General features: G+C 47.8%; 1 protein-coding gene across 8 annotated transcripts in view; it reads right to left on the bottom strand.

Annotated features, from left to right (window-relative positions):
• Nucleotides 1-23663, bottom strand: part of LOC140202485 (serine/threonine-protein kinase 38-like) — a 71671-nt gene that overhangs the window by 21836 nt on the left and 26172 nt on the right. For 3 of the 8 annotated variants that reach the window (XM_072267382.1, XM_072267384.1, XM_072267385.1), the window contains 8 exons: nt 22598-22740; nt 18888-18939; nt 14120-14242; nt 12403-12486; nt 11419-11542; nt 5380-5534; nt 3076-3178; nt 1949-2010 (listed from right to left, as the gene is read on the bottom strand). In XM_072267382.1, the coding sequence (XP_072123483.1) occupies nt 1949-2010; nt 3076-3178; nt 5380-5534; nt 11419-11542; nt 12403-12486; nt 14120-14242; nt 18888-18939; nt 22598-22740 (846 nt within the window). The other 5 variants (XM_072267383.1, XM_072267386.1, XM_072267387.1 and 2 more) reach the window with 3 other exon arrangements.

The following is a 23663-nucleotide window of genomic DNA, read 5'->3' as shown; positions in this document are numbered from 1 at the left end:
CCCTGAACCACACCTGGGGCATGATAGAGAAGATGGTCAAGGACAGACAGAGACGGAGGACCTTCATTGCTGCCCTAAACACCAGCAGTGTAATGGGCAGTAACTGATAGTGTATTTAAGGCATATGGTGTGTTGGCCTTCAGTAGCTGGGGGATCACGTTCAAGAGTGTAAGGTAATGTTGCAGCTCTATAAAACTCCGATTAGACCACACTTGGAATATTGCGTTCAGTTCTAGTCGCCTCGTTACAGCTTCAGAGAGGGTGCAGAGGAGAATTGCCAGGGTGCTGCATGGATTAGAGAGTATGTCTTAGAAGGATAGGTTGAGCGAGCTCGGGCTTTTCCCTTTGGAGCGAGGGAGAATGAGAGAGGTGACAAGATGATAACAGGCATTGACCAAGTGGGCAGCCAGAGAGTTTCTCCCGGGGCAGAAAGAGCTAAGACAAGGGAGCACAATTTCAAGATGATTGGAGGAAAGTATAAGGGGGATGTCAGATGCGAGTTCCTTACACAGTGAGTGGTGGGTGAATGGAATGCCTTGCCTGGGGTGACAGTAGAGGCATTAGCGACATTTAAGAGATTATTAGATAGGCACAAGGATGATAGAAAAAGGGAGGCTATGTAGGAGGGAAGGGTTCGACTGATCGTGGAGTAGGTTAGAAGGTTGTGGCCAACAGGCCTCACTGTACTGTACTGCTCTATGTATTTTGTAATGCAGACACAAATACTTCCCGAGACTAAACGTTCCCCAGTGGAGAAAACAGATTTCCCTGCCTGCTGGAGGTCCTGAGGACAATGAGGTACTCTTGGAGATGTTGACATCGTTCCCTGAATGTGCACAGCAAGATCCCAGAAAGAGCAGTTCCATTACTAAGGTCCCCTGTCACCCAGGACATGCCCTCTCGTCTTTGCTACCATCGGGGAGGAGGTACGGGACCCTGAAGACATGCTGGAACTCAATGTTTCAGGAACAGATTCTTCCCCCTCACCACAAGACTTCCGAGCTGTCCACAAACCCATGAACAGTACCCCATTACCTCTGCTCTCTTTTCCCTCTGCTTACCTAATTCTTTAATATATCTTTCTTCTGGTAATTTACTGTTATTTCATGTATTGCACTGTACTGCAAAACAATAACCGGTTCTGAGATTTGTTGTTTTGTGGCAGCTTTACAGTGCAAGAAATAAAAAAATTACTATAAGTTACAATAAGAAGTGTTTTAAAAAAAAGGTATCTGGTGAATCTGTGGAATTCACTGTCACAGATGGCTATGGAGGCCAAGTCACTGGACATATTTAAAGCAGAGGCTCTTGATTAGTAAGAGTGTCAAAGGTTATGGGGAGAAGGCAGGAGAATGGGGTTGAGAGGGATAATAAATCAGTCATGATTAGAATGGTGGAGCAGACTCGATGGGCTGAATGGCCTTACTGTGCTTTTATGTTATGTTCTAAGTAGTGCAAAAACAGAGCAAATTAGTGAGGTATTGTTCATGGATTCATGGACCATTCAGACACCTGATGGCAAAGAGGAACAAGCTGTTCCTACAACATTGAGTGTGTCTTCAGGTTCCTGTACCTACTCGTAGTAACGAGACGAGGGCATGTCCCGATGGTGAGGGTCCTCATGATGGATGTTGCCTTCTTCAGGCACTGCCTCTTGAAGATCTCCTCAACACTGGGAAACTAGTGATGGAGCTGACAGGGTTTGCGACTTCCTGCAGCTTTTTCTGATCCTGTGCAGTGGCCCCCCGGTACCAGGCGGTGACGCACCCAGTCAGAAAGCTCTCCACGGTACATCTGTAGAGATTATCTTGATAGGGACTTGCACACACAGCCTTACAGTTAGGAGCAGGGAAGGTTACCGTCCAGTGAGGGACAGGGGATGCTCAGGCAAGGGAGTCCACAGTTGCCTGTCCGTGGAAAAGCCCTGAATGAAAAGAGGAAATCTCACCAGCTGTCGTCTGTTCTTCTTCCAAGTCTCTGCCTTTCGTTTCGAGTTCATGTCCTGGAAAGCTGCAGACGGAGGAGTGATTGAAGTGTGAGCTAGTTATTAATGAGCTACGCAGAGTAGGTTACCCGTTTATGGGGTGAGGCAATCACCGATATCCGATTGTGGGTGAGGTAATCACTGACACCCGTTTATGGGGTGAGGTAATCACCGATATCCAACTGTACAGTGAGGTAATCACCAATACCCGTTTTTGGGGTGAGGTAATCACCAATACCCGGTTGTTGGGTGAGGTAATCACCGATACCCATTTATTGGGTGAGGTAATCACTGATACCCAGTTGTGAAGTGGTACAAACCACCAATAACCGTTGTAGAGTGTTAATCACCGATACCCGGTTGTGGGGTGAGGTAATCACCGATATCCAACTGTACAGTGAAATAATCACCAATACCCCATTATGGGGTAAGTTAATCACCGATACTCTGGCTGTGGGTGAGGTAACCACCGATACCCATTTATGGGGTGAGGTAATCACCGATATCCAATTGTATGGTGAGGTAATCACCGATATCCAACTGTACAGTGAGGTAATCACCAATACCCGTTTTTGGGGTGAGGTAATCACCAATACCCGGTTGTTGGGTGAGGTAATCACCGATACCCATTTATGGGGTGAGGTAATCACTGATACCCAGTTGTGAAGTGGTACAAACCACCAATAACCGTTGTAGAGTGTTAATCACCGATACCCAGTTGTGGGGTGAGGTAATCACCGATATCCAACTGTACAGTGAAGTAATCACCAATACCCCATTATGGGGTAAGTTAATCACCGATACTCTGGCTGTGGGTGAGGTAACCACCGATACCCGTTTATGGGGTGAGGTAATCACCGATATCCAATTGTATGGTGAGGTAATCACCGATATCCAACTGTACGGTGAAGTAATCACCAATACCCCATTATGGGGTAAGTTAAATCACCGATACTCTGGTTGTGGGTGAGGTAACCACCGATACCCGGTTATGGGGTAAGTTAATCACTGATACCAAGTTGTGGGTTGCTGAACCAGCAGAACCCGGTTGTGGGCGATGTAAGCACAGTAACCCTAGGGGATGAACTTACTGAAGTTACTGGGCGGGTTTCGAGTGAGGTTACGGTAGAACTCGGTGCGGTGAGCTTTCTTCAGCCCCGTACAGAGCCCAAAGTCAGAGAGCTTTACGTGTCCCTGTGACAGAGAGAGGTACAAACCAGTCTTCAAAAGCAGCTCACAAACTCCTCACTCCTTCCCATGCCCCTCACTGAAACCACTGTGGCAGTGGGAAGTCACATCGGCAAACGGCTCAGAATACCCCAGTGCAAACTACACAATGTCGAAAGGTGGGGAGAGCGGGAGAGACAGAAAGACAGAGAGAGAGAGAGAGACACAGAGAGAACGTAGTGGGAGAGAATGACAGAGAGAGGTGACCACGTTGTCCACATACACACAAACACACAGCGTCACACGCTGAGCCTGAGATATTCAGCCGGGGCAGCCTCTCACTGGCCAACAGTCTGTGTGCTTCCACAAGGGAGAAAGTGGGAGTGAAGGACAAGCCAGGGAGTGTGGGAAAGGTGGATACGAACAGTGCCTGTCTGATGCCCCACTATCTGTGGAGTACCACGGATACCACAGGAAACAGTCTGAGTCGGAGTGGAGGGTGTGGGTTTAATTCACAATGGAGCGGTGACGATGTTGGAGTGGAATATGGACACTTGCAGGGAGCAGATAGACCAAATGGTTGATGTCTTTGCTGGACTACTGCAGGAGAATTGTCAATGATGCCCACGCCTTTAATACAGAACAGGCTTTTCTGGCTCTTTGAATGCACTGCCTAGCAACACTAGCCTAATCACGGGACAATTTACAAGTAATCTACCAACCGGAACGTCTTTGGACTGTGGGAGGAAACCAGAGCACCTGGAGAAAACCCCCACGCACACCAGAAGGAACATACAAACTTGTTTAGAGGGGACGCTGGGATTAAACTCAGACACGGCGATGTAATAGTGTCACACCACTCCACTGTGGTGCCCTCTGTAAGCAGCTGACAGCCTCAGGGTTTGCCCAATCTGGTGGCCAGTGGCAATAGTCACTTCTTGCTTAATACTTTACCAGTGGCCTTGGTGGCTTTTGTAGAAATGTCTCTCTCAGTAACTAGCTTGATCACACCAAGAGCCACAATCTGTTTCATATCACGGACAAAAGCAACCATGGGAAAGAGGTACGGGAATTGCAACACATCTGACCACAAGTTCCTACAACAGAGTGCAAGGACTGCACAGAGGATCATCAGGATCTCTCTTCCGCCCATTAGAGATATTTACCAGGAGCCTTTCGCATTGTCAACGATCCCTTCCACCTGTCCCACAATCTCTCTCACCCCCACCATCAGGCGGGAGGTACCGTAGCATTAGGACAAGAACTGTTAGGATGGGAAACAGCCCCTTCCCCCAGGCTGTGAGGCTACCATCATTAGACTGTGCACTTCTTAACTTGTAACGTAAATGCACCTTATCACTTGTTACTTAACTAGGAGGGAGGAGAAGATGGCGGCACGACGCAGCGCGTGGCCGTTCCGAATGAATATCGATATGTGTAACTAGGGGTGCCGTGCACAATCTGGATTTAATGGAGACAGCCGTGAAGCGCAGAGGAACATTTGGAGAAACTTCTGAAATGCCTGCTTCGCTGCCGCTGCTACTGTGCAATTGAGAATCTCCGGAGGGGAAGGCCCCAAATCCTCGGCTTTGCCTATTGCCTGTTGCCAGGGCTGGAGTCGAAGCGCTCGGCAGAGATGGTGCTCGGTGCATCAGTGTCGGAAAGCTGGTCGGAGGCTCGGAGTTTTTCGGACGGACTCAGGTCAGACGCTTCCGGGATGCTGCATCGGCAAGATGGCGGCGCTGGAGGTTCACTGTTCGCGTGAGATGATGGGACTTTTGAGAGACTTTGACACTTTTACTGTGCCATGGTCTGTTCTTATCAAATTACGGTATTGCTTTGCACTGTTGTAACTATATGTTATAATTATGTGTTTTTTGTTAGTTTTTAAGTCGGTTTGTCATGTGTTTTCATGATATCATCCTGGAAAAACATTTTTATTACTTCTTAATTCATGCATTACTAAACGACAATAAAAGGGGACTGTGTGTCCTCATAATCATAATTTATTTGTGGTGTGGTAATATTACTTTGTGTTGTGTGTCAGTTATGTGCACTGTGTTGTGCATCTTGGTCCAGAGGAATGTTGTTTCGTTTGGTGGTGTACGTGTGTCCGGTTGTGTGACAATAAACTGAACTTGAACTTGAAGAGACTGATGTGCGGAAAAGCTTTCCACACAGTTGGGGACGGGCACACCTGAAGTTTGAGGCAGGAAGGAGGGTCTCACCCTGCTGTCTAAAAGGAGGTTGTCGGGTTTAATGTCCCTGTGGATGAAGCCCAGCTGGTGGATGGAGTCAATGGCCAGCACCGTCTCCGCGATGTAAAACTGAGTCTCCTCTTCAGACAGCGTGTCCTTCTTCATCAACAACGTCATCATGTCACCTGGGAAAAGGAGGGGAGTTCAGTCACTCGGTCAGTCGGCATCTTTTACCCAACACCCACCGAGCACAGCGTGCAGTGGGTAGTCACATCAACTGACAGGTTGGGATACCCCAGTACAAAGGTTGGGAGGGGGTGAGGAGGAAAGAGAGAGGGGAGAGACAGAGGGAGGGAGGGAGGGAGAGAGAGAGAGGAGGGAGAGAGAGAGGGAGAGAGGGAGAGGGGGGGAGAGGGGGAGAGGGGGAGGGGGAGGGGGAGGGGGAGGGGGAGGGGGAGGGGGAGGGGGAGGGGGAGGGGGAGGGGGAGGGGGAGGGGGAGGGGGAGGGGGAGGGAGAGGGAGAGGGAGAGGGAGAGGGAGAGGGGGAGGGGGAGAGGGGGAGAGGGGGAGAGGGGGAGGGGGAGGGGGAGGGGGAGGGAGAGGGAGAGGGAGAGGGAGAGGGAGAGAATAGAGATGGGGGAGGGGGGGACAAAAGCCCCAAGCCCAACCGGAGGAACCTCCCCTTAATTCGACCATCCTAATTGGATGGGGCACATTTCTCCTTATCCCTGATCTTCAACAGTAACTCAAACAAGCTGAAAGCAGAACAGACTGTTCTTACAGAGCTGCCAAAATGAAACACATACAGCTTAACAGGGCATTACACTCTCCCCCCACCACAAATAGTCATGTCCTCCTGACTTTGAAATAATTTTCATCTCATCATTAATAACACCATTTTCTTTCTTTCTTTATTAACCTTTTTATTGATTTAAAAAGAGCATATATGCAAACAAGAGAATTATCTCAAATATATATATCAATAACAATACAGACAGAAAGTGAAATAGATGTTATCAAAATCATACATAGTATTAAGCTAATATGTAGTATATAATAAAAAAGACAGTGAATTCTCCTCTTATTGATTCATAGAGAGAGGAAAAAAACTTTAAATTTTTAAAATGAGAAGGAAAAAACCCCACTACACTATATGAAAAAAGGGACTGGGCAGTCCATTCTGAGGATACGACCAGAAAAAAAATGGAACAACTTTCTGATCAAATCTAAAACTTCGAGAAAAAGTAATTGGAAGAAATAACACCATTTTCAAAGGAATTTTGTGATGTCAGAACCTCTAATCCATTTGTAAATGGTAGTGACATATCTCACTAGGGGGATAGTTGCAACCCTCTGTTCCCCCGGTGCTACATAGGCTAGCCTATCTGGGGGTCTCCTGACTCTTTGAGAACTCCTTATCCCATCATCTATGTCTTCAGTTTCATACATTCCTTGGGATACTTCTGGTGCACATGGCGAGGCCTCCCCCGGTCCATCACTCGTGCCTTTCAGCAACTCAGGTCCCTCTGACACTTGGCTGAGCTCAGCTTCTTTCCCAGTTACTTCAGAGCCCAGCCCCCCTTTGTGGTCCAGCTGCAAGCCTGCCTGTCCACAGATTATCCCCCCGTTTTCACCTGCCTCAGCATGGGAAGGGTTGGGAACCTCTTCCTCAATTAGTGGGGAGTCAGCAAAAGGCAGCATATACCACACCCCTACTTCCTCATCCTCCGAATAGGTATCGCATTCTGGGACGAGGGCCGGCCTAATCTTTCCTGCTGCTGGTCGTTCAGTCTCTCCGCATCGCTGCAGAGTCCTCTTACTAGGTGTAGGGCCCAGGTCAGGCTTTGGGTCAACACACTCCTCTTGTCCCAGAGGCAGAAGGTGGTTACAATGGAGAATCTTGACAGGTCCTTTCCCATCCCCTGGTTTCACCCGGAAAACTGGTACCTTTGGCATCTGACTCTCCACTACATAGGGTGTAGCCGCCCGGCGGTCAGCCCACTTATGCTTTCCAGGCAGCTACAAATTCCTTATGAGGACTCGGTCTCCAGGCATGAGTTGGGGGAACCTAACTTTTTGATTATAAGTCCTCTTATTTCCTTGATTCTGCTTGGCAGCCAAGACCTCAGCTAATTCATAAGCCTTTTTCAGCTCCCTTCTCATATCAGACACATACTTCAGATACGTCTTTGCTTTATCAGCCTCACTCAAGGGTATCTGGTGATACCCACTCAGGTCCGGCACACTGAACCACGTCCCACCATTCAGGCAGGCCAGCGCGTCCTCGATTCTCGGGGCTATATACTGGTGGTTGGGGACTGTACATCCGTTCAGAGTCCAATTGTCCACCCACATCCGTACCTTCCCATTCTTCTGCCTGGCCACTACTATTGGGGATGCGTAAGGGCTTCTGGACTCAGTGATGATCCCAGCTTCCTTCAACTTCTGCAGATGCTGCCGAACGTCCTCCACCTCTGCAGGTGCCAGTCACTGCGACCTTTCTCCGAATGGGGTGTCCTCTGTCACCCAGATGATGTGGCGAATGCTCTTGGAACAACCCACAACAAACTCGTCAGTAGAAAAGACATCTTCCAGCTTCAACATTTGCTCTATCAACCTCTTCTTCCAACCTCTAGGTACCAGAGAGTCCCCAAAGTTGAACGACTTGGCAGTCATCTTTCCTCTTTTCGCAGAGAGTTTCCTCGGCTTATCTCACAAGGACACTAGACGTTTGGGAGACTTTGGCGTAGAGTCTTTCGGAACAGGAGCCTTCGTCTCTTCACAGAGGTCGCCGTATACCAAGCGGTCTGTGTCACCACCCTCCTCTATAGCTGTGAAGCTTGGGTAACCTACAGCCGTCACATCAAGTCCTTGGAGCGCTTCCACATAAGCTGCCTCCAGCGCATCCTGGGAATTACCTGGCGTGAGCGGGTGCCTCACACTGAAATACTTGTAAAGACCAACTGCAGGAGTATTGAGGCCGTGATCACCCAGCACCAGCTGCAGTGGCTGGGGCACGTGATAAGGATGCCCCCATGTCGGCTACCCCGCAGAGTGTTATACGGCCAGCTACATCATGGTCGACACTCAGCTGGAGGGCTGAAGAAGCGCTATAAGGATCAGATGAAGAATGCTTTAAGGAAGTGCAAGATCAGACCCGAGGACCTGGAGGAGGTTGCTGCTGACCGTACCACTTCACGACGGCTGTGTAGGGATGGGGTTCGTATTCTGGAGATGGAAAGAACAACCAGAAGACAGCAGAAGAGAACCAGGAGAAATGCAGCCATGGTTGTCACCACTAACACATATACATGTCCCACCTGCAATGGAGCTTGTGGGTCCAGGATAGGACTGTATAGTCATCAAAGATCTCACCATTAAAGGAGTGGACGTCGTCATCGGATTTCGATGGACAACCGAAGAAGAGACATTACTGTCACCAGGAAGAGGTGCACCATTGGCATCCCCTGCCTCAGGGTGACCTCCCGCTCCGAAGAGTTCCTGACAGTCCTGTTCACCTGTACAACCGCGGGCTTCTGCAGTTCGGGCCTTACCAGTTCCCCCGCAGGTAAGCACCCCTCTTTGTGGTCTTCCGGAGCGTCCACCAGGAGGGCCTTTGCCTCAGGCATTCCTGGAAATGTGGGTTTCCCATCACTTTCACTACTTCACCAGGTCATAACACGACTGGTTTTGACTGGGTGAACCACACAGTCCCTCGTTTATTCTCATCGTCCAGCCCAGTGCAGCCACACACTTCCTCAAAAGCAGCTCAGAACACAGGGTGAATGGACAATGTTTTCAGAAAGCTCTCTCCAACTCTCTCCTTGCAGGCTTCCACTAGCCTCCTCACAATTGGAGTATTCATCCCCACGAGAATTGAAGCTTCGCCCCTCTCAACCGGGTCCGGACAAACCGGCGCTCATGTATCAGGGACCTCAGCTACTCCCACATCTGCCTCCAAAATCTCCAGCTTCGCAAACAAGTAACCATCGTACAGATAGTCAACCGCACTAAGACCCCAGATCTCTAGCGCACCGAGTGGCGTCAGTGGTAAATGCGTCAAATACCGGTCATAAAAAGTACGGTACAGCAGAGAAACCTGAGAGCCAGTGTCAAGTTTGGCTCTAGCATGAATACCCTCGATCCGTAGTGATACACTGGAGCTTGGCCCCACTAAGCCTTCAGGAATAGGGATTTTGCTTTAGGGTGTTCCTTGATATATTGCTGGGAACGTGTTCCCCCCGAGATGCCAGGCTACTCCCTCACTGGGTCTCTCCGCTTAGGTAGCCAGGGGCTCACCCTCTGAGGGGTTTCCTGTCGCTCACACTCCCCCTTCAAAAAATGTAGGCAGAAAGCTTCTCCTTTTCTCCTGAAATGTGCTCTGAAACCCTGTCATAAGCTCCACTGGGCTTCCCGTCGCACCAAACACCTTTTCTAGTGCTTGTGTGTAGGCCACAGAGGTAACAACGTGGTTCTATGTCTTTACGGGTCTCACTACGTCAACAGTTGGTCCCCTCAAACTTTCAACCAATCGCTGTTGTTTTACATTGTCAGAGCACTGTCACTCATCCAGCAACTGAGAGGTCTGCTCTGCTCAAGTCTCATACTCCTCTTCCCCTTTAGGGGTGGACTTCGTTCCTGAGAACAGGGTGAGCATACGATAGCTGGGACTTCGAACTTGGGCATTTTGCCATTTATTCGACAGGGGGGCAAGGGCCGCTACCAACTCAGAATGCCCACCCCTCACTGGACAACCTTCTACATCAAACCACTCCTTCCCCTCACTCCACAGAATAGACGGCAACTTGTCTTTAAAGTTTCCGCCCCCAGCTATGGGAAACTCGGCTTCTGATTCAGCGTGCTCACCTGCACTCCCCTCCTCCCGGAAAGTATGGAGAACCCATGCCCCCCCCCTCCCAGCACCTCAATAGTACCTCACCTTCACTCTGCTCCTACCCATGTCCCCCGTCTCCCGGCACCCCAGTAGTACCAGGCAGTTCTACTGCCATTACGTCAGTGCTAGTCTGAACTAGAACAAAGTCTTTGCCTGCCACTTTATCAAATCTCCGCTCCACCCTATGCAGCATCCATAACCATGTATCGTCATCACTTTACCAAACAATAGATTAACACAGATTTAGACACACAACCCACTGGATCAATGCTCAGATCAATCAAGCAGCATCCAACAGAATCGATCCCAGACGAGCCCCCACAATGAAACACCCTGGTTTCCTTGGCTGTGTACAACCTCTGGCCCTGCCAAACGTGTGAGATTGAGGTGCACTCGATCCCATCCCAAACCCCGGTTTGGGTGAGTGCTGTGTCATTTGCAACCCTGTTACTAATTAGTGCCACAAAATAACAGACAGCACACTGCATACAGTTAAATGAATGATATTTATGAATCTTACCTAGAGGGTTAGTAAAGAATAACTAAACGAAAAGGGCCATTCTAATTAAACAGTCAAACGTGCATAAGTTGGGGCTCCTCTTGAACTTCTCTGTCACTCACGCGCTGGGCCTTCAGTCAACGTGAACACCCACACCACCTTCCGAACGTCGCTCGCAATCCATCCCGAACAAATGGGTCTCCCACAACCGGTTCTCCCCTGCTTCACCTCTCTTCATCTCCTCTCCAACAAAAGCCCCAAACCCAACCTTAGTGTCCCTCACCAGAGAAACCTCCCCTTAATCGGACCATCCTAATTGGATGGTACACATTTCTCCTCATCTCCCATCTTCAACAGTAACCAAACAAGCATGAAAACAGAACAGAACAGTAAATATATGAACCAGGGCAGTACACTAGCATGGATAAAGGAATGGCTGACTGGCTGGAGGCAAAGAGTGGGAATAAAGGGAGCCTTTTCTAGTTGGTTGGCGGTGACTAATGGTGTTCCACAGGGGGTCTGTGTTGGGACTGATTCTTCTTACGTTATATGTCAATGATTTGGATGATGGGATTGATGGCTTTGTTGCAGAGTTTGTAGACAGATGGAGGGGCAGATAGTTTTGATGAAAGAGTGACAGAGACAAGGTGACCAATCTGCGAGTGAACATACTGACCTCCAGGCAGAAACTCCATGATTAGATACAGGTTCCGCTTGTCTTGGAAGCTGTAGAACATCTTGACCACCCAGGCACTGTCCGCCTCCACTAGGATGTCCCTCTCTGCTCGAATGTGGGCCACCTGCGTTCGATAACAGGCCACAATTAACCACGGACGGACGGGGGGGCGGGGCGGGGGGGGCTGTCAGATGGAGAATATTCAAGCCCCATCTCATTGTAAAGGTGGAGGAGGTAGAGCCACGAGGGTCAGAGTTGAATCCAGCATTGACACAGGCCCTTCAGCACAACTCATCCTTCGGGTCCCCTGAGCTAGTCCCATTTCCCCATGTTTGGTCCGTATCTCTCTAGAACTTTTCTACCCTCTGGAACTGTTTCCTCTGGATGCTCTGGTTTCCTCACACATTCCAAAGAGCTACAGTTAGTAGGTCAATTGGTCATATGGGTGTAATTGGGTGGGATGGGCTCTCTGGGCCAGAAGGACCTGTTATCATCCTGTATCTCTAAATGAATAAATTATATTAATTAACTATAAACACAAGAGAATCTTTAGATGCTGAAAAACCAGAAGAACACACACAGAATGCTGGAGGAACTCAGCAGGTCAGGCAGCACCTATGGAAATGAATAAACAGTTGACTTTTTGGACCGAGACCCTTCATCAGGACTAGAAAGGAAGGTGGTGGGGTTGGGGAAAGATGTCAGGATAAAAGGTGGGGGAGAAGAGGAGGGAAGGAGGACAAGCTGAAAGGTAATAGGTGAAACTGGGTGGGTGGGGAGGGGGATGAATTAAGAAGCTGGGAGGTGTTATGTGGGAAAGGTAAAGGACCGAAGAAGAAGGAATCTGATAGGGGAGGAGAGTGGATCATGGGAGAAAGGGAAGGAGGAGGGGCATCAAGAGGAGGTGATGGGTAAATGAGGAAAATGAAATTAGTTGCCCAGATTGGGGACAGCATTGTTTTTGACAATCAGCTGCTTACCCACCTGCTCCTTTTCCAACATGTCGGCCTTGCGAAGGATCTTCATGGCGTAAATGTGCCCAGTGTCCTTCTTCTGCACCAGACGAACCTAAAGACAAAACGTGTGGCAAACAAATCAGCTACTTCCCCCCCAGCAGGAAGGAGGTGGAAGCTTTAGAGAGGGCGCAGCAGAGATTCATCAGGATGCTGCCTGGATGAGAGAGCATGTCTTATGGGGATAGGTTGAACGAGCCAGGGCTTTTCTCTTTGGAGGGAAGGAGAAAGAGTGGTGACTTACAGAGGAGTACAAGATGATAAGAGGCACAGATTGAGTGGACAGCCAGAGGCCTTTTCTCAGAGTTGAAATACCTAATATGAGGGGGCAGCATTTTAAGGTGATTGGAGGGTTGTCAGGGGTAAGATCTTTACACCAAGAGTGGTGGGAGCCTGAAATGTGCTGCCTGGGCGGTGGTAGAGGCAGAAACATTAGGGACATTTAAGACAAACATTACAAAATCTGCAGATGCTGGAAACCCACGCAACACACACAAAATGCTGGAGGAACTCAGCAGGCCAGGCAGCATCTCTGCAAAGAAGTACAGTCGATGCTTTGGGCTGAGACCCTTTGGCAGGACTGTCTTATAGGCACATGGATGATAGAAAATGGAGAGCGTCATAGGAGGGAAGGGTATGATTGATCTTAGAGTAGGTTAAAAGGTCAGCACAACATCATAGGCTGAAAGGCTTTGTACTACGCTGCAGTGTTCTGTATTCAGCAAGGTAGGAATTGTGAAATGCAGAACAGCAGGGCACGCCCAGAGGGTCAGGGTCGGCACTGACCTCCTCTCCCGGAGACAGGTTAGAAAACGAAGGGGTAAAGAAACCATCCCTGGAGTTGGAGACACAGGGAACGCACAAGTCAGAACAAACTGTCGGGGAAACAGCGTGACGAGCAGCATCGTGGAGGGAGAGGAACTGTCAGTGTTTCGGATCAAGACTGAGAGTGGAGAGGGAGCACGGTCAGTATATAGAGATGGGGCAGGACCCTGAGCTGCGGAGGGGTGAAGGACACAAGAAATAGGAGCAGGAGTCGGCTGTCTGGCCCATTAAATCCGCTCTGCCATTCAATAAGATCATGGCTGACCCAGCTGTGGACCCAGCTCTGCCTTTTCCCCAGATCCCTAAATTCCCTGCCACGCAAACATCTATCTAACTGTGTCATAAATATCTTTAATGAGGTAACTTTTACCGCTTCCCTGGGAAGAGAATTCCACTCATTCATTACTCTCTGGGAAAAGCAGCTTCCCCTCAACCTCACGCTAAATCTACTCCCCCAAGTCTTGAGGCTATGTTCCCTTAGTTCTAGTCTCACTTGCCAGTGGAAACAACGTTCCTGCCTCTATCTAATCTATCCCTTTCGTATATGTTTTGGTTAAGGTCCTCTCTCATTCTCGTGAACTGTCCTAGGCATCTCACTGTCTCCTCATGGACTAACCCCCTCATCTTCAGAATCAAACTGGTGAACCTCCTCTGCACTGCCTCGAAAGTCAGTAATTCTTTCCTCAAATCAGGAGACCAGGACAATGGGTAGCTTGAGCGAGGTAGGGGAGGGGAAGGCAGGTGGGTGACAGTTGGAGGCAAACGAACAAAACAGAGACTGGTGGTGGGAGGGGAGGGTGAAAGTCGAGTGAGAAGTTTTTGCATCTCCACCTTCGAGCAGCTCACAGAAGTGATGGACCAACCTCTCCAAAGGCGCCTCTTCCAATGACCTTCAGAGACTCAAAGTCATCCAGACCCAGCCTGGTTCTCTTCAGGCGGAGAAACTCTGTCTCCTTCTGGGCGTGCTGCGTCCTCCGCATTTGTTTCTTTTGCAAAACACAGCAGAAACGGTCATCGTCACTATACATCCGAGTTTTACACAAGACTGCACTGAAAACTTCCAGAACCACCACCTCATCCCAAATTCCCACATTGCTCCCCAAAAAATGGAAATGTCTACTGAAAGTGGTGGACTCCATCGCAAGCAAAGCCCTCCCCACTATTGAGGACATTTACAAGAAACCATCATCAATGGACCCCACCATGCCCGCTCCTTGCTACTACCATCAAGCAGGAGGTCCCACACCACCAAGTTCAGGAACAGTTTAATACCTCTCAGCCATCTTCACCTTGAAGACTCGTACGGCCAGATTTGGGAACAGCTTCTTTCTAACTGTGATAAGACTGCTGAACGGATCCTGACCCGGATCTGGGCCGTACCCTCCAAATATCCGGACCTGCTTCTCGGTTTTTTTGCACTACCTTACTTCCCATTTTTCTATTTTCTATTTATGATTTATAATTTAAATGTTTAATATTTACTAATTTTTAGTATTTTTAATATTTAATGTTTGTAATCCAGGGAGTGTGAAGCGCAGAATCAAATATCGCTGTGATGATTGTGCGTTCTAGTATCAATTGTTTGGCGACAATAAAGTATAAAGTATCAGGCTCCTGAACCAATATGGAACCAATATAACTTCACTCACCTCAACAACGAACTGATTTCACAACCTACAGACTCTCTTTCAATGACTCTACAACTCATGCTTGTAGTATTATTTATTTATTTATTTATTTATCTGCACAATTTGCCTTCCTTTGCAGATTGATTGCTTAAGTACAGTTTTTCATGCATTCTATTGTATTTCTTTATTTTCTTGTAAATGCCTGCAAGAAAATAAATCTCAAGGTAGTATATGCTGATATATATGTACTTTAGTAATACATGTACTTTGTCTTTTGAGACCTCCAGCCCAAACTCCACAATTGGGTTAAATTTTGTACATTTATAGCTGGTACTCCTTACTTCTGTTGCAAATTGCGAGAATACTTTGACAGGGACATTCCACAGATAGGCAGAACCTCCCACAAATACTCACACCTCAGTGCTGTCAGTGAGGATGTTACCGTATGGCATTATATAGAATTTTACCGATCTCCCTCTCAGCACTTATCCCTGCAAATAGAGCAAGTGCTACTCCTGCCCTACACCTCCTCTCTCACCTCAGTTCAGGACCCAAACAGTTCCTCCAGCTGAGCTAACACTTCACCTGTGAATCTATTGGGGTCATTTGCTGTATCCAGTGTTCCCAATGCAGCTTCCGCTATATTGGTGAGACCTGACGTAGAGTGGGAGATTGCTTTATCAAGTACCTTCCCCCAACAGGCAGGATTTCCCAGTGGCCAACTATTTTAATTCCACTGCCCATACCAACTTGTTGGTCCATGCCTTCTCTTCTGCCACGATGAGGTCACTCTCAAGCTGGAGGAGCAACATATTCTATTTGGATAGCCTCCAACCTGATGGAGTGAACATCAGTTCTCCAGCTTTTGGTATTTCTCCCCCCTCCCCGCTACCTTCTTCCCCTTCTCTCTTTCTCTATTCCCCATTTTCACTCGCCTCTTACACCTTCACTTCTCACCTGCCCATCACCTCCCTCTGGGTCCCCTCCTTCTTCCCTTTCTGCCATGGCCCACTCTCCTCTCCTATCAGATTCCTTCCTCTCCAGCCCTTTACCTTTCCCACCTATCACCTTCCAGCTTCTTACTTCATTCCCTGTTGCCGTCCCGCCTGGATTCACTTATCACCTTCCAGCTTGTCCTCCTTCTCCTCCCCCCACCCCCTCTTTCTCATTCTGGCATCTTCCCTCTTCCCTCTGAGGAGCAGAGGGATCTGGGGGTACATGTCCACAGATCTCTCTGAAAGTTGCCTCAGAGGTGGATAGGGCAGTTAAGAAAGCTTATGGGGTGTCAGCTTTCATAAGTCGAGGGAGAGAGTTTAAGAGTCGCGATGTGATGATACAGCTCTATAAAACTCTGGTTAGCCCACACTTGGAGTACTGTGTCCAGTTCTGGTCGCCTCACTATAGGAAGGATGTGGAAGCATTGGAAAGGGTACAGAGGAGATTTACCAGAATGCTGTCTGGTTTAGAGAGTATGCATTATGATCAGAGATTAAGGGAGCTAGGGCTTTACTCTTTGGAGAGAAGGAGGATGAGAGGAGACATGATAGATGTGTACAAGATATTAAGAGGAATAGATAGAGTGGATAGACAGTGCCTCTTCCCCAGGGCACCACTGCTCAATACAAGAGGACATGGCTTTAAGGTAAGGGGTGGGAAGTTCAAGGGGGATATTAGAGGAAGGTTTTTTACTCAGAGAGTGGTTGGTGTGTGGAATGCACTGCCTGAGTCAGTGGTGGAGGCAGATACACTAGTGAAGTTTAAGAGACTACTAGACAGGTATATGGAGGAATTTAAGGTGGGGGCTTATATGGGAGGCAGGGTTTGAGGGTCGGCACAACATTGTGGGCCAAAGGGCCTGTACTGTGCTGTACTATTCTATTCTATTCTTTCCAGTCCTGATAAATTGTCTCAGCCCAAAACATCAACTGTTTATTCCTCTCCATAGATTCTCCTGACCTGCTGAGTTCCTCCTGCATTTTGTGAGCGTTACTCTGAATTTCCAGGATCTGCAGTATTTCTTGTGTATAGAAGTACCCCTTAGGTCAAAGAGACTTATCTCTTGATACATTTGTGGTGTGCCATTTCTAAGCCTCATTTCAGAACATAGAACCATGAAAAAGTACAGCACAGAAACAGGCCCTTCAGCCCATCTAGTCTGTGCCAAACCATTTAAAGCAATAGAAACAGGAAAAGGAGACACAAGAGGCAGCAGGTGCTGGAGTCTGGAGCAAAATGAAAACTACTCCGGGAACTCTGTGGGTCAGGCAGCGTCTGTGGGGGAAGCTGTCACAGCTCGGAGCATCAGAGCTCAGAGTTCAATTCCAGCACCATCTGCAAGGAGTTTGTACATACTCCCTGAGACTGAATGGGTTTTCTCCCGCTACTCTGGTTTCCTCACACAGTCCAAAGTTGTATCCATTGGTAGGCTAATTGGTCATAGCAAACTGTCCCGTGATTAAGCGAGGATTAAATCGGTACTTGCTGGCAGCGTAGCTGGAGGGGGCCAGAAGGGCCTGTTCCACATTTTATCTCAGTCAATGAATCTCAGGGTTGTATTTGGTGACAAATATGTACTTTGATAATAAAATTTACTTTGAACTTTAAAATAAATAAACACAGAGGGTTGGGCAGCATCTGTTGGGGTGGTGAAAGAATGGTCGACATTTTGGGTCAAGACTCTGCATCAGAACAGATTTGTCAGCCATCCCCCTCCCTCAGCTGCTGCTCGACCCACTGAGTTACGCCAGCAGCAGGTGACACCTTTGGAGAGAGAGAGAGAAACAATTGACATTCTGATAAATGATCTCCAATTGGAAATGGTGACAGCTTCTTTCCCCACAGGCCCTGACTAAACAGCTGAGTGTTTAGAGTGTTTTCCATTTCTGTTTCAGATTCCCAGAATCTTTTCTTCAGCGTGCTGTATAATTCATGGATAATTTATATTCTGTGTGTTGGCCATACATTCACACCCATGATGCTGCTGCATGTGAGGCCTAAAGATTTATAAAGATTAGTTTTATTTGTCACAGGTACATCGAAACACACAGCGAAATGTGTCATTAGTGTCAACAACCAACACAGTCCGAGGATGTGGTGAGGGCAGCCCACAAGTGTGTCACCGCCTCCTGCCGCCAACATAGTACGCCCACAACTTACTAACCCTAACTTGTACATCATTGGAATTTGGGAGGAAACCAGGTCACCCAGAGGAAACCCACGCTGACGTGGGAATGGAATTCCGATTGCAGATCGTTGGTGCTGTAAAGAGTTAGGCTAACCTCACCGTAGCTGAGTATGTGGCAATATCTCGACTTGAGCTGACTTTTGTTTATAATTGCCATGGGTAACTCACTCTGCTTTTAACCATTACATGCCTGCTTCTATGTGTTAATCCTGAGCATAGCCAGAACTTGCTCATGATATAACTCTTCACTGAGATAAGACCATATAAGAACCCATTGAGTCTACTCTACCATTCCATCATGGCTGATTTATTATCCCTCTCAACCCCATTCTCCTGCCTTACTCCTTGACGTCCTGACTAATTAAGAACCTATCAACCTGCGCTTTTAAATATATCCAACGACTTGGCCTCCTCAGGCTTCTGTGGCAATGAATTCCACATATTCACCACCATCCGACTAAAGAAATTCCTCCTCATCTCTGAACTAAAGGGATATCTTCTATTCTGAGACTGTGCTCTCTGGTTTTAGACTCCTCTACTTTAGAAAACATTTTCTCCACATCCACCCTATCTAAGCCAGGATCCCAACCATTTTTACGCCATGGACCAATACCATTAAGCAAGGAGTCCACAGACCCCAGGTTGTGAACACCTGATCTAGGCCTTTCAATATTCGGGACGTGGGAGAGGTTACAAGAATTCAACTGTTTGATCACTTTTGCAACTTGGAACAATTTTAGTCCACAGTGGGGCTTGGGGCTCGGCAGACATGACAGAAAGGGGGACATGGTGATCCCACAGTACCAACAGGTCACTTACGTCCTCATCAGCCAGTCCTTCCTGCTCCATTGCTTTTTCCAATTGCACCTGCCTGGAGAGAAAATTAAACCAGCCTCGTTAACCATTGAACAAAATCAGTGAGAGTAGATGGAGGGGCTGGACAGTAATTGGTAAAATAGTTTATTAGTGTCATCTGTACCAAGATACTGTACAGTGGGAAACCTGGTTCTGCATGCCATCCAAACAGATCATTTCATTACATCAGTAGATTGAGGTAGAACGAGGCAAACCAATGAATGTGAATCAGAATGTCATGAAATTTGTTTGGTGGCAGCAGTGCAATACATAAATAATACATACACACATACATATATAAACATATGTACACACATACATATATAAACAATATTGTGCAAAGTCTTAGGTACCCTCGTATTTAATATGGTTTCAGATGGTATGGCCTCCACAGAGCCCTGATCTCAACATCATCGAGTCTGTCTGGGATTACCTGGAGAGACAGAAGCAAGTGAGACAGCCAAAGTCTGCTGAAGAACTGTGGCAAGTTCTCCAAGATGTTTGAAACAACCTACCAGCCGATTTTCTTATAAAACTGCACAACGGTGTACCTTAGAGAATTGGTATAGTTTTAAAGGCAACGTGTGGTCATGTCAAATATTGATCTGATTTAGTTTTTTTTTACTGTTCACTGCACTTTAGAATATTTTTTGATGTTCATAAACTTTTCATGTCATTATTTTTGAAAGCATATTCTCTTTCGCTCTACTGAATTCTGTTGCATGTGGCTAAGACTTTTGCACAGTATTTTATATATAAAATTATATAAGTAGAACAAGTAAGGAGCAAAAGTGTACTGGTGGTGGTCATGAGTTTACTGTCTGTTTAGAAATCTGATGGCAGAGGGGAAGAAGCTGAGTGTTTGTCTCCTGTATCTCCTCCCTGATGGTAGAAATGAGGAGAAGTCATCTCCTGGGAGCGGAGGGTCATTAATGATGGATGCTGCCTTTTCGAGATGCTGCCTTTTGAAGTTGTCCTGGATGCTACAGAGGCTCGTGCCCATGACGGAGCTAGGGGAATTTATGACCCACTGCAGCTTTTCCTGATCCTGTACAGTGGCCTCTTCTTACCAGAATGCAAAGAAAGTGTTACAGGATTCGAGGAGGGGCAGTGCAGACAGACAATAAAGTGCAAGATGATAACGAGGAAGATTGTGAGGTTGACAGTCCATCTTATTGTACTAGGGAACCATTCAATAGTGTTATAACAGCGGGGTGTGAGCTGTTCTGGAGCCTGGTGGGACGTGCTTTCAGGTTTTTGTATCTTCTGCCCAATGGAAGAGGGGAGAAGAGAGAATGTCCGACTTGTGTGGGGTCTTCGATTACGTTGTCTGCACATTATGCACTTGGTGCGACAGCCAGATACTTGCTGCTTGGTGAGACAGGTCCCCTGCAGCTCCCGATGTGACAATGAAGATGACAACATCACCATCATGACAAAGGCGAGGAAAGCCCCACTTGGCTAGCTGGCAGTCATGGTATCTTGTCACTAGGTAACACAGTTGCAACCCTTCTGGAATTTCCTGGGTATTCCAGTTACCAGCTATTTAAGACCATAAGATATAGGAGCAGAAGTAGGGCCCATGGAGTCTGCCTTACCCCACTCAACCCCATCCTCCTCCCTTTTCCCAATAACCTTTGACTCTCTTATTAAGCAAGGACATTATCAACCTCCACTTTAAATATACCCAATGACTTGGCCTCCACAGCCATTTGTGGCAGTGAATTCCACAGATTCATTACCCTCTGATAAAGAAATTCCCCCTCACCTCCATTCTAAATGAATGTCCCTATGTTCTGAGGCTGTGCCCTCTGGTCCTAAACTCCACGACAATAGGAAACATCTTCTCTGCATCCACTCTGTCCAGACCTTTCAATACTCGATAAGTTTCAATGAGATCCCCCCTCATTCTTCTAAGCCACAGTGAGTACAGGACCAGAGCCATCAAAAGCTCCTCATACGTTAACCTTTTCATTCCCAGGATCATTCTTGTGAATCTCCTCTGCAATGCCAGCACATCTTTTCTTAGATACAGGGCCCAAAAGTACCCCAAAAGTGGTCTGACCAATGCCTTATGAAGCTTCAGCATTACATCCCTGCTTTGATGACTTGCTTAACCAAGAGCTGGCACTGATTCGATGGGCTGAACGGTCCCTTTCAGTGTGATTCCATGATTCCTCATTGTAGGGAGCTGATCACCATCTGGTATGGGGTCTCCAATGCACAGGATTTCTAAAATGTGCAGAGGGTTGTAGATTCACCCAGCTCCATCACGGCACAACCCTCCACATCATCAAAAACATCTTCAAGAGGTGCTGCCTCATAGAGGGGACACCCATCATCAAGGACCACTGGGGAGGAGGAATGGGAGCCTGAGGACACACACCCAACCTTTCAGTCACAGCTTCTTCCCCTCCACCATCAAATTCGGGAATAGTCCATGAACCCATATACACTACCGATTTATTCTAAGTTTTGCACTATTTATTCTAGTAATTTGTTTGTGTCTTTCCACTGTACTGCACTGCAAATCATCAAATTCACATTATACAAGTCAGTGAGAGTGAACCTGATTCTGTTCCTGAGAGAAGAAAGGGTTTAGAGGGATATTGGCCAAACACGGGCAAATGGGTCAAAACGGGGAAGAAACAGTCGACATTTTGATCGGGGAGATGCCAGAGGTAGTTTTTATTTTTTACACAGGGAGGGGTGGGTGCATGGAATGCACTGCCGGGCCTTGGTAGAGTCAGATACATTAAAGATAAACTCTTAAAGATAAAGATTAGCTTTATTTGTCACACGTACATGGAAATATACAGTGAAATGCATCATTTTTGTGTCAAATCAGAGTGACAGTACAAACTCCTCACAGATCACAGTGGGAACTGAAACCCGATCTCGGAGGTGGTGCTGTAAATCGTTGTACTAACTGGCACACTACATGCTGCCTCGACGTGGACGATAGAAAGACAGAGACCTATGTGGGAGGAAAGGGTTCGATTGATCTTCAAGTAGGTTAAAAGGTCGGCACAACATCGTGGGCCGAAGGGCCTGTACTGTGCTGTAATGTTCTATGTTTTATGTGCCGTGTTCTATGTTCTCATTCTCCAAAGGAATGTATGGGGTGTCCAGGGAGGGCTAGCACCACTGGTGAAGGGGCCTTTCCTGTCCATTGTGGGGCAGCTCACTCACCCTGGGTCCCCACCGGGCACTCAGCTCTCACCTGTGGCTCCAAGTAGTTGTTTGCATGCGACAGCGGCCAGGGCCCGGTACACTGCTTCGACGGGCGGGGCTAAACCAGGTGAGGGTAGCCAGCGGACCTCATACCCCAGAGAGATCGGGACGTGTCTAGAGACTGGGCCAGTGAGGTCAACACTGAAATCCAATGGCCAGGAAGACAGTTCTGTAATGTTTCACGGACAGTGAAGGGCATGGGGTGACACAGAAGTCATGGCTATCCACTGCAACCAAGGAAGACTCCAGTTTGTAACAACTACTTGTGCCACTGCACCCAGACCTCTGAGGTCGAGAGAGTGGAACTGCCCCAGTTCAACAGCTTTTCCACTTTAAAAACTCTCCCGCACAAGTGTCCTGTCATCGTCGGATAACTCTGCGAAAGGCAGACCAGGTCAGAGGGGTTGAATAGCCTCATAGAGTGGTCAGACAGACGTTACCTCATCTCTCTCTCTTCATGCTGTGCGATCAGGTTACTGTAGAAATTTTCCAGTGTTAGCTTGGCAACAGTAACCCTCTCTCTTGTGTGGTTACTCATCGGAAAGGATGCTGCACTCCCTCCAACCATCGCCATGGCAACCTGCTGAAGAAAGGATGGTAAACACCTTGTAAGCACTCTCGGTTTCCTGGCTTCGTTCTCCAGAGAGATGTTATTCTAGGTGGGGATGATCTCATCCTGATTCAGAAATAAATCTGCCCATAAATACTCTGACTGACGCAGGGGATCGTTGGCACAAGGAGGAAATGATGATCTGTGTTTCTCCACACACCAGAGGTGGAGACTGACACCCAGTTACACAGCTATAGAGTTATTGATTACTATACTGCAAAAACAGGCTGTTCATCCCATCTAGTCCATGCTCATCTCATCTTCTGCCTAGTCCCATCTAGTTTGCGCCCAGACCATAGCTCTCCAAGTTCCACCCAGCCACGTACCTATCCGAATGTTACAATCGAAAACGCAACTACCACTTCTGTTGGCAACTCGTTCCACGCTCACGTGAAGAAGCTCCCCCTCAGGTCGGGGCGGCACGGTAGCGTAGTGGTTAGCACACCGCTTCACAGTGTCAGCGACCCAGGTTCAATTCCCACCACCGCCTGCACCTTCTCCCTGCCACTGCATGGGGTTCCTCTGGGTGCTCCAGTTTCCTCCCACAGTCTAAAGGCATACCAGATTGGTAGGTTAGTTGGTCATTGTAAATTGTCCTGTGATTAGGCTAAGAGTTAAATCAAGAGATTGCAGGGCAGCATGTGTCAAAGGGCCGAAGGGCCACCCTGCTCTGTATCTCAATAAATAAATAATTCCTTCTTAACTATTTCACCTTTCACTCTAAACACTCTAGTTCTAGTCTCACCCAAGCAGAGGGAAAAAAGCCTGTTTGCACTTTGTATACCTCTTTAAATCTCCCCTCATTCTCCTGTGCTCCACACCTCTCTTTGCTAAAGATGACTCTTGATCTCCAAATCTACCTCACAGTACCCCTTGCAGTTTATTGTCTATCTGCA

Source organism: Mobula birostris, chromosome 9 (genome assembly GCF_030028105.1).
Source record: "Mobula birostris isolate sMobBir1 chromosome 9, sMobBir1.hap1, whole genome shotgun sequence".
NCBI lineage: Eukaryota > Metazoa > Chordata > Chondrichthyes > Myliobatiformes > Myliobatidae > Mobula > Mobula birostris.
Note: the sequence above shows the minus strand (reverse complement) of the source record. Positions and strands in the feature narration are given on the sequence as shown.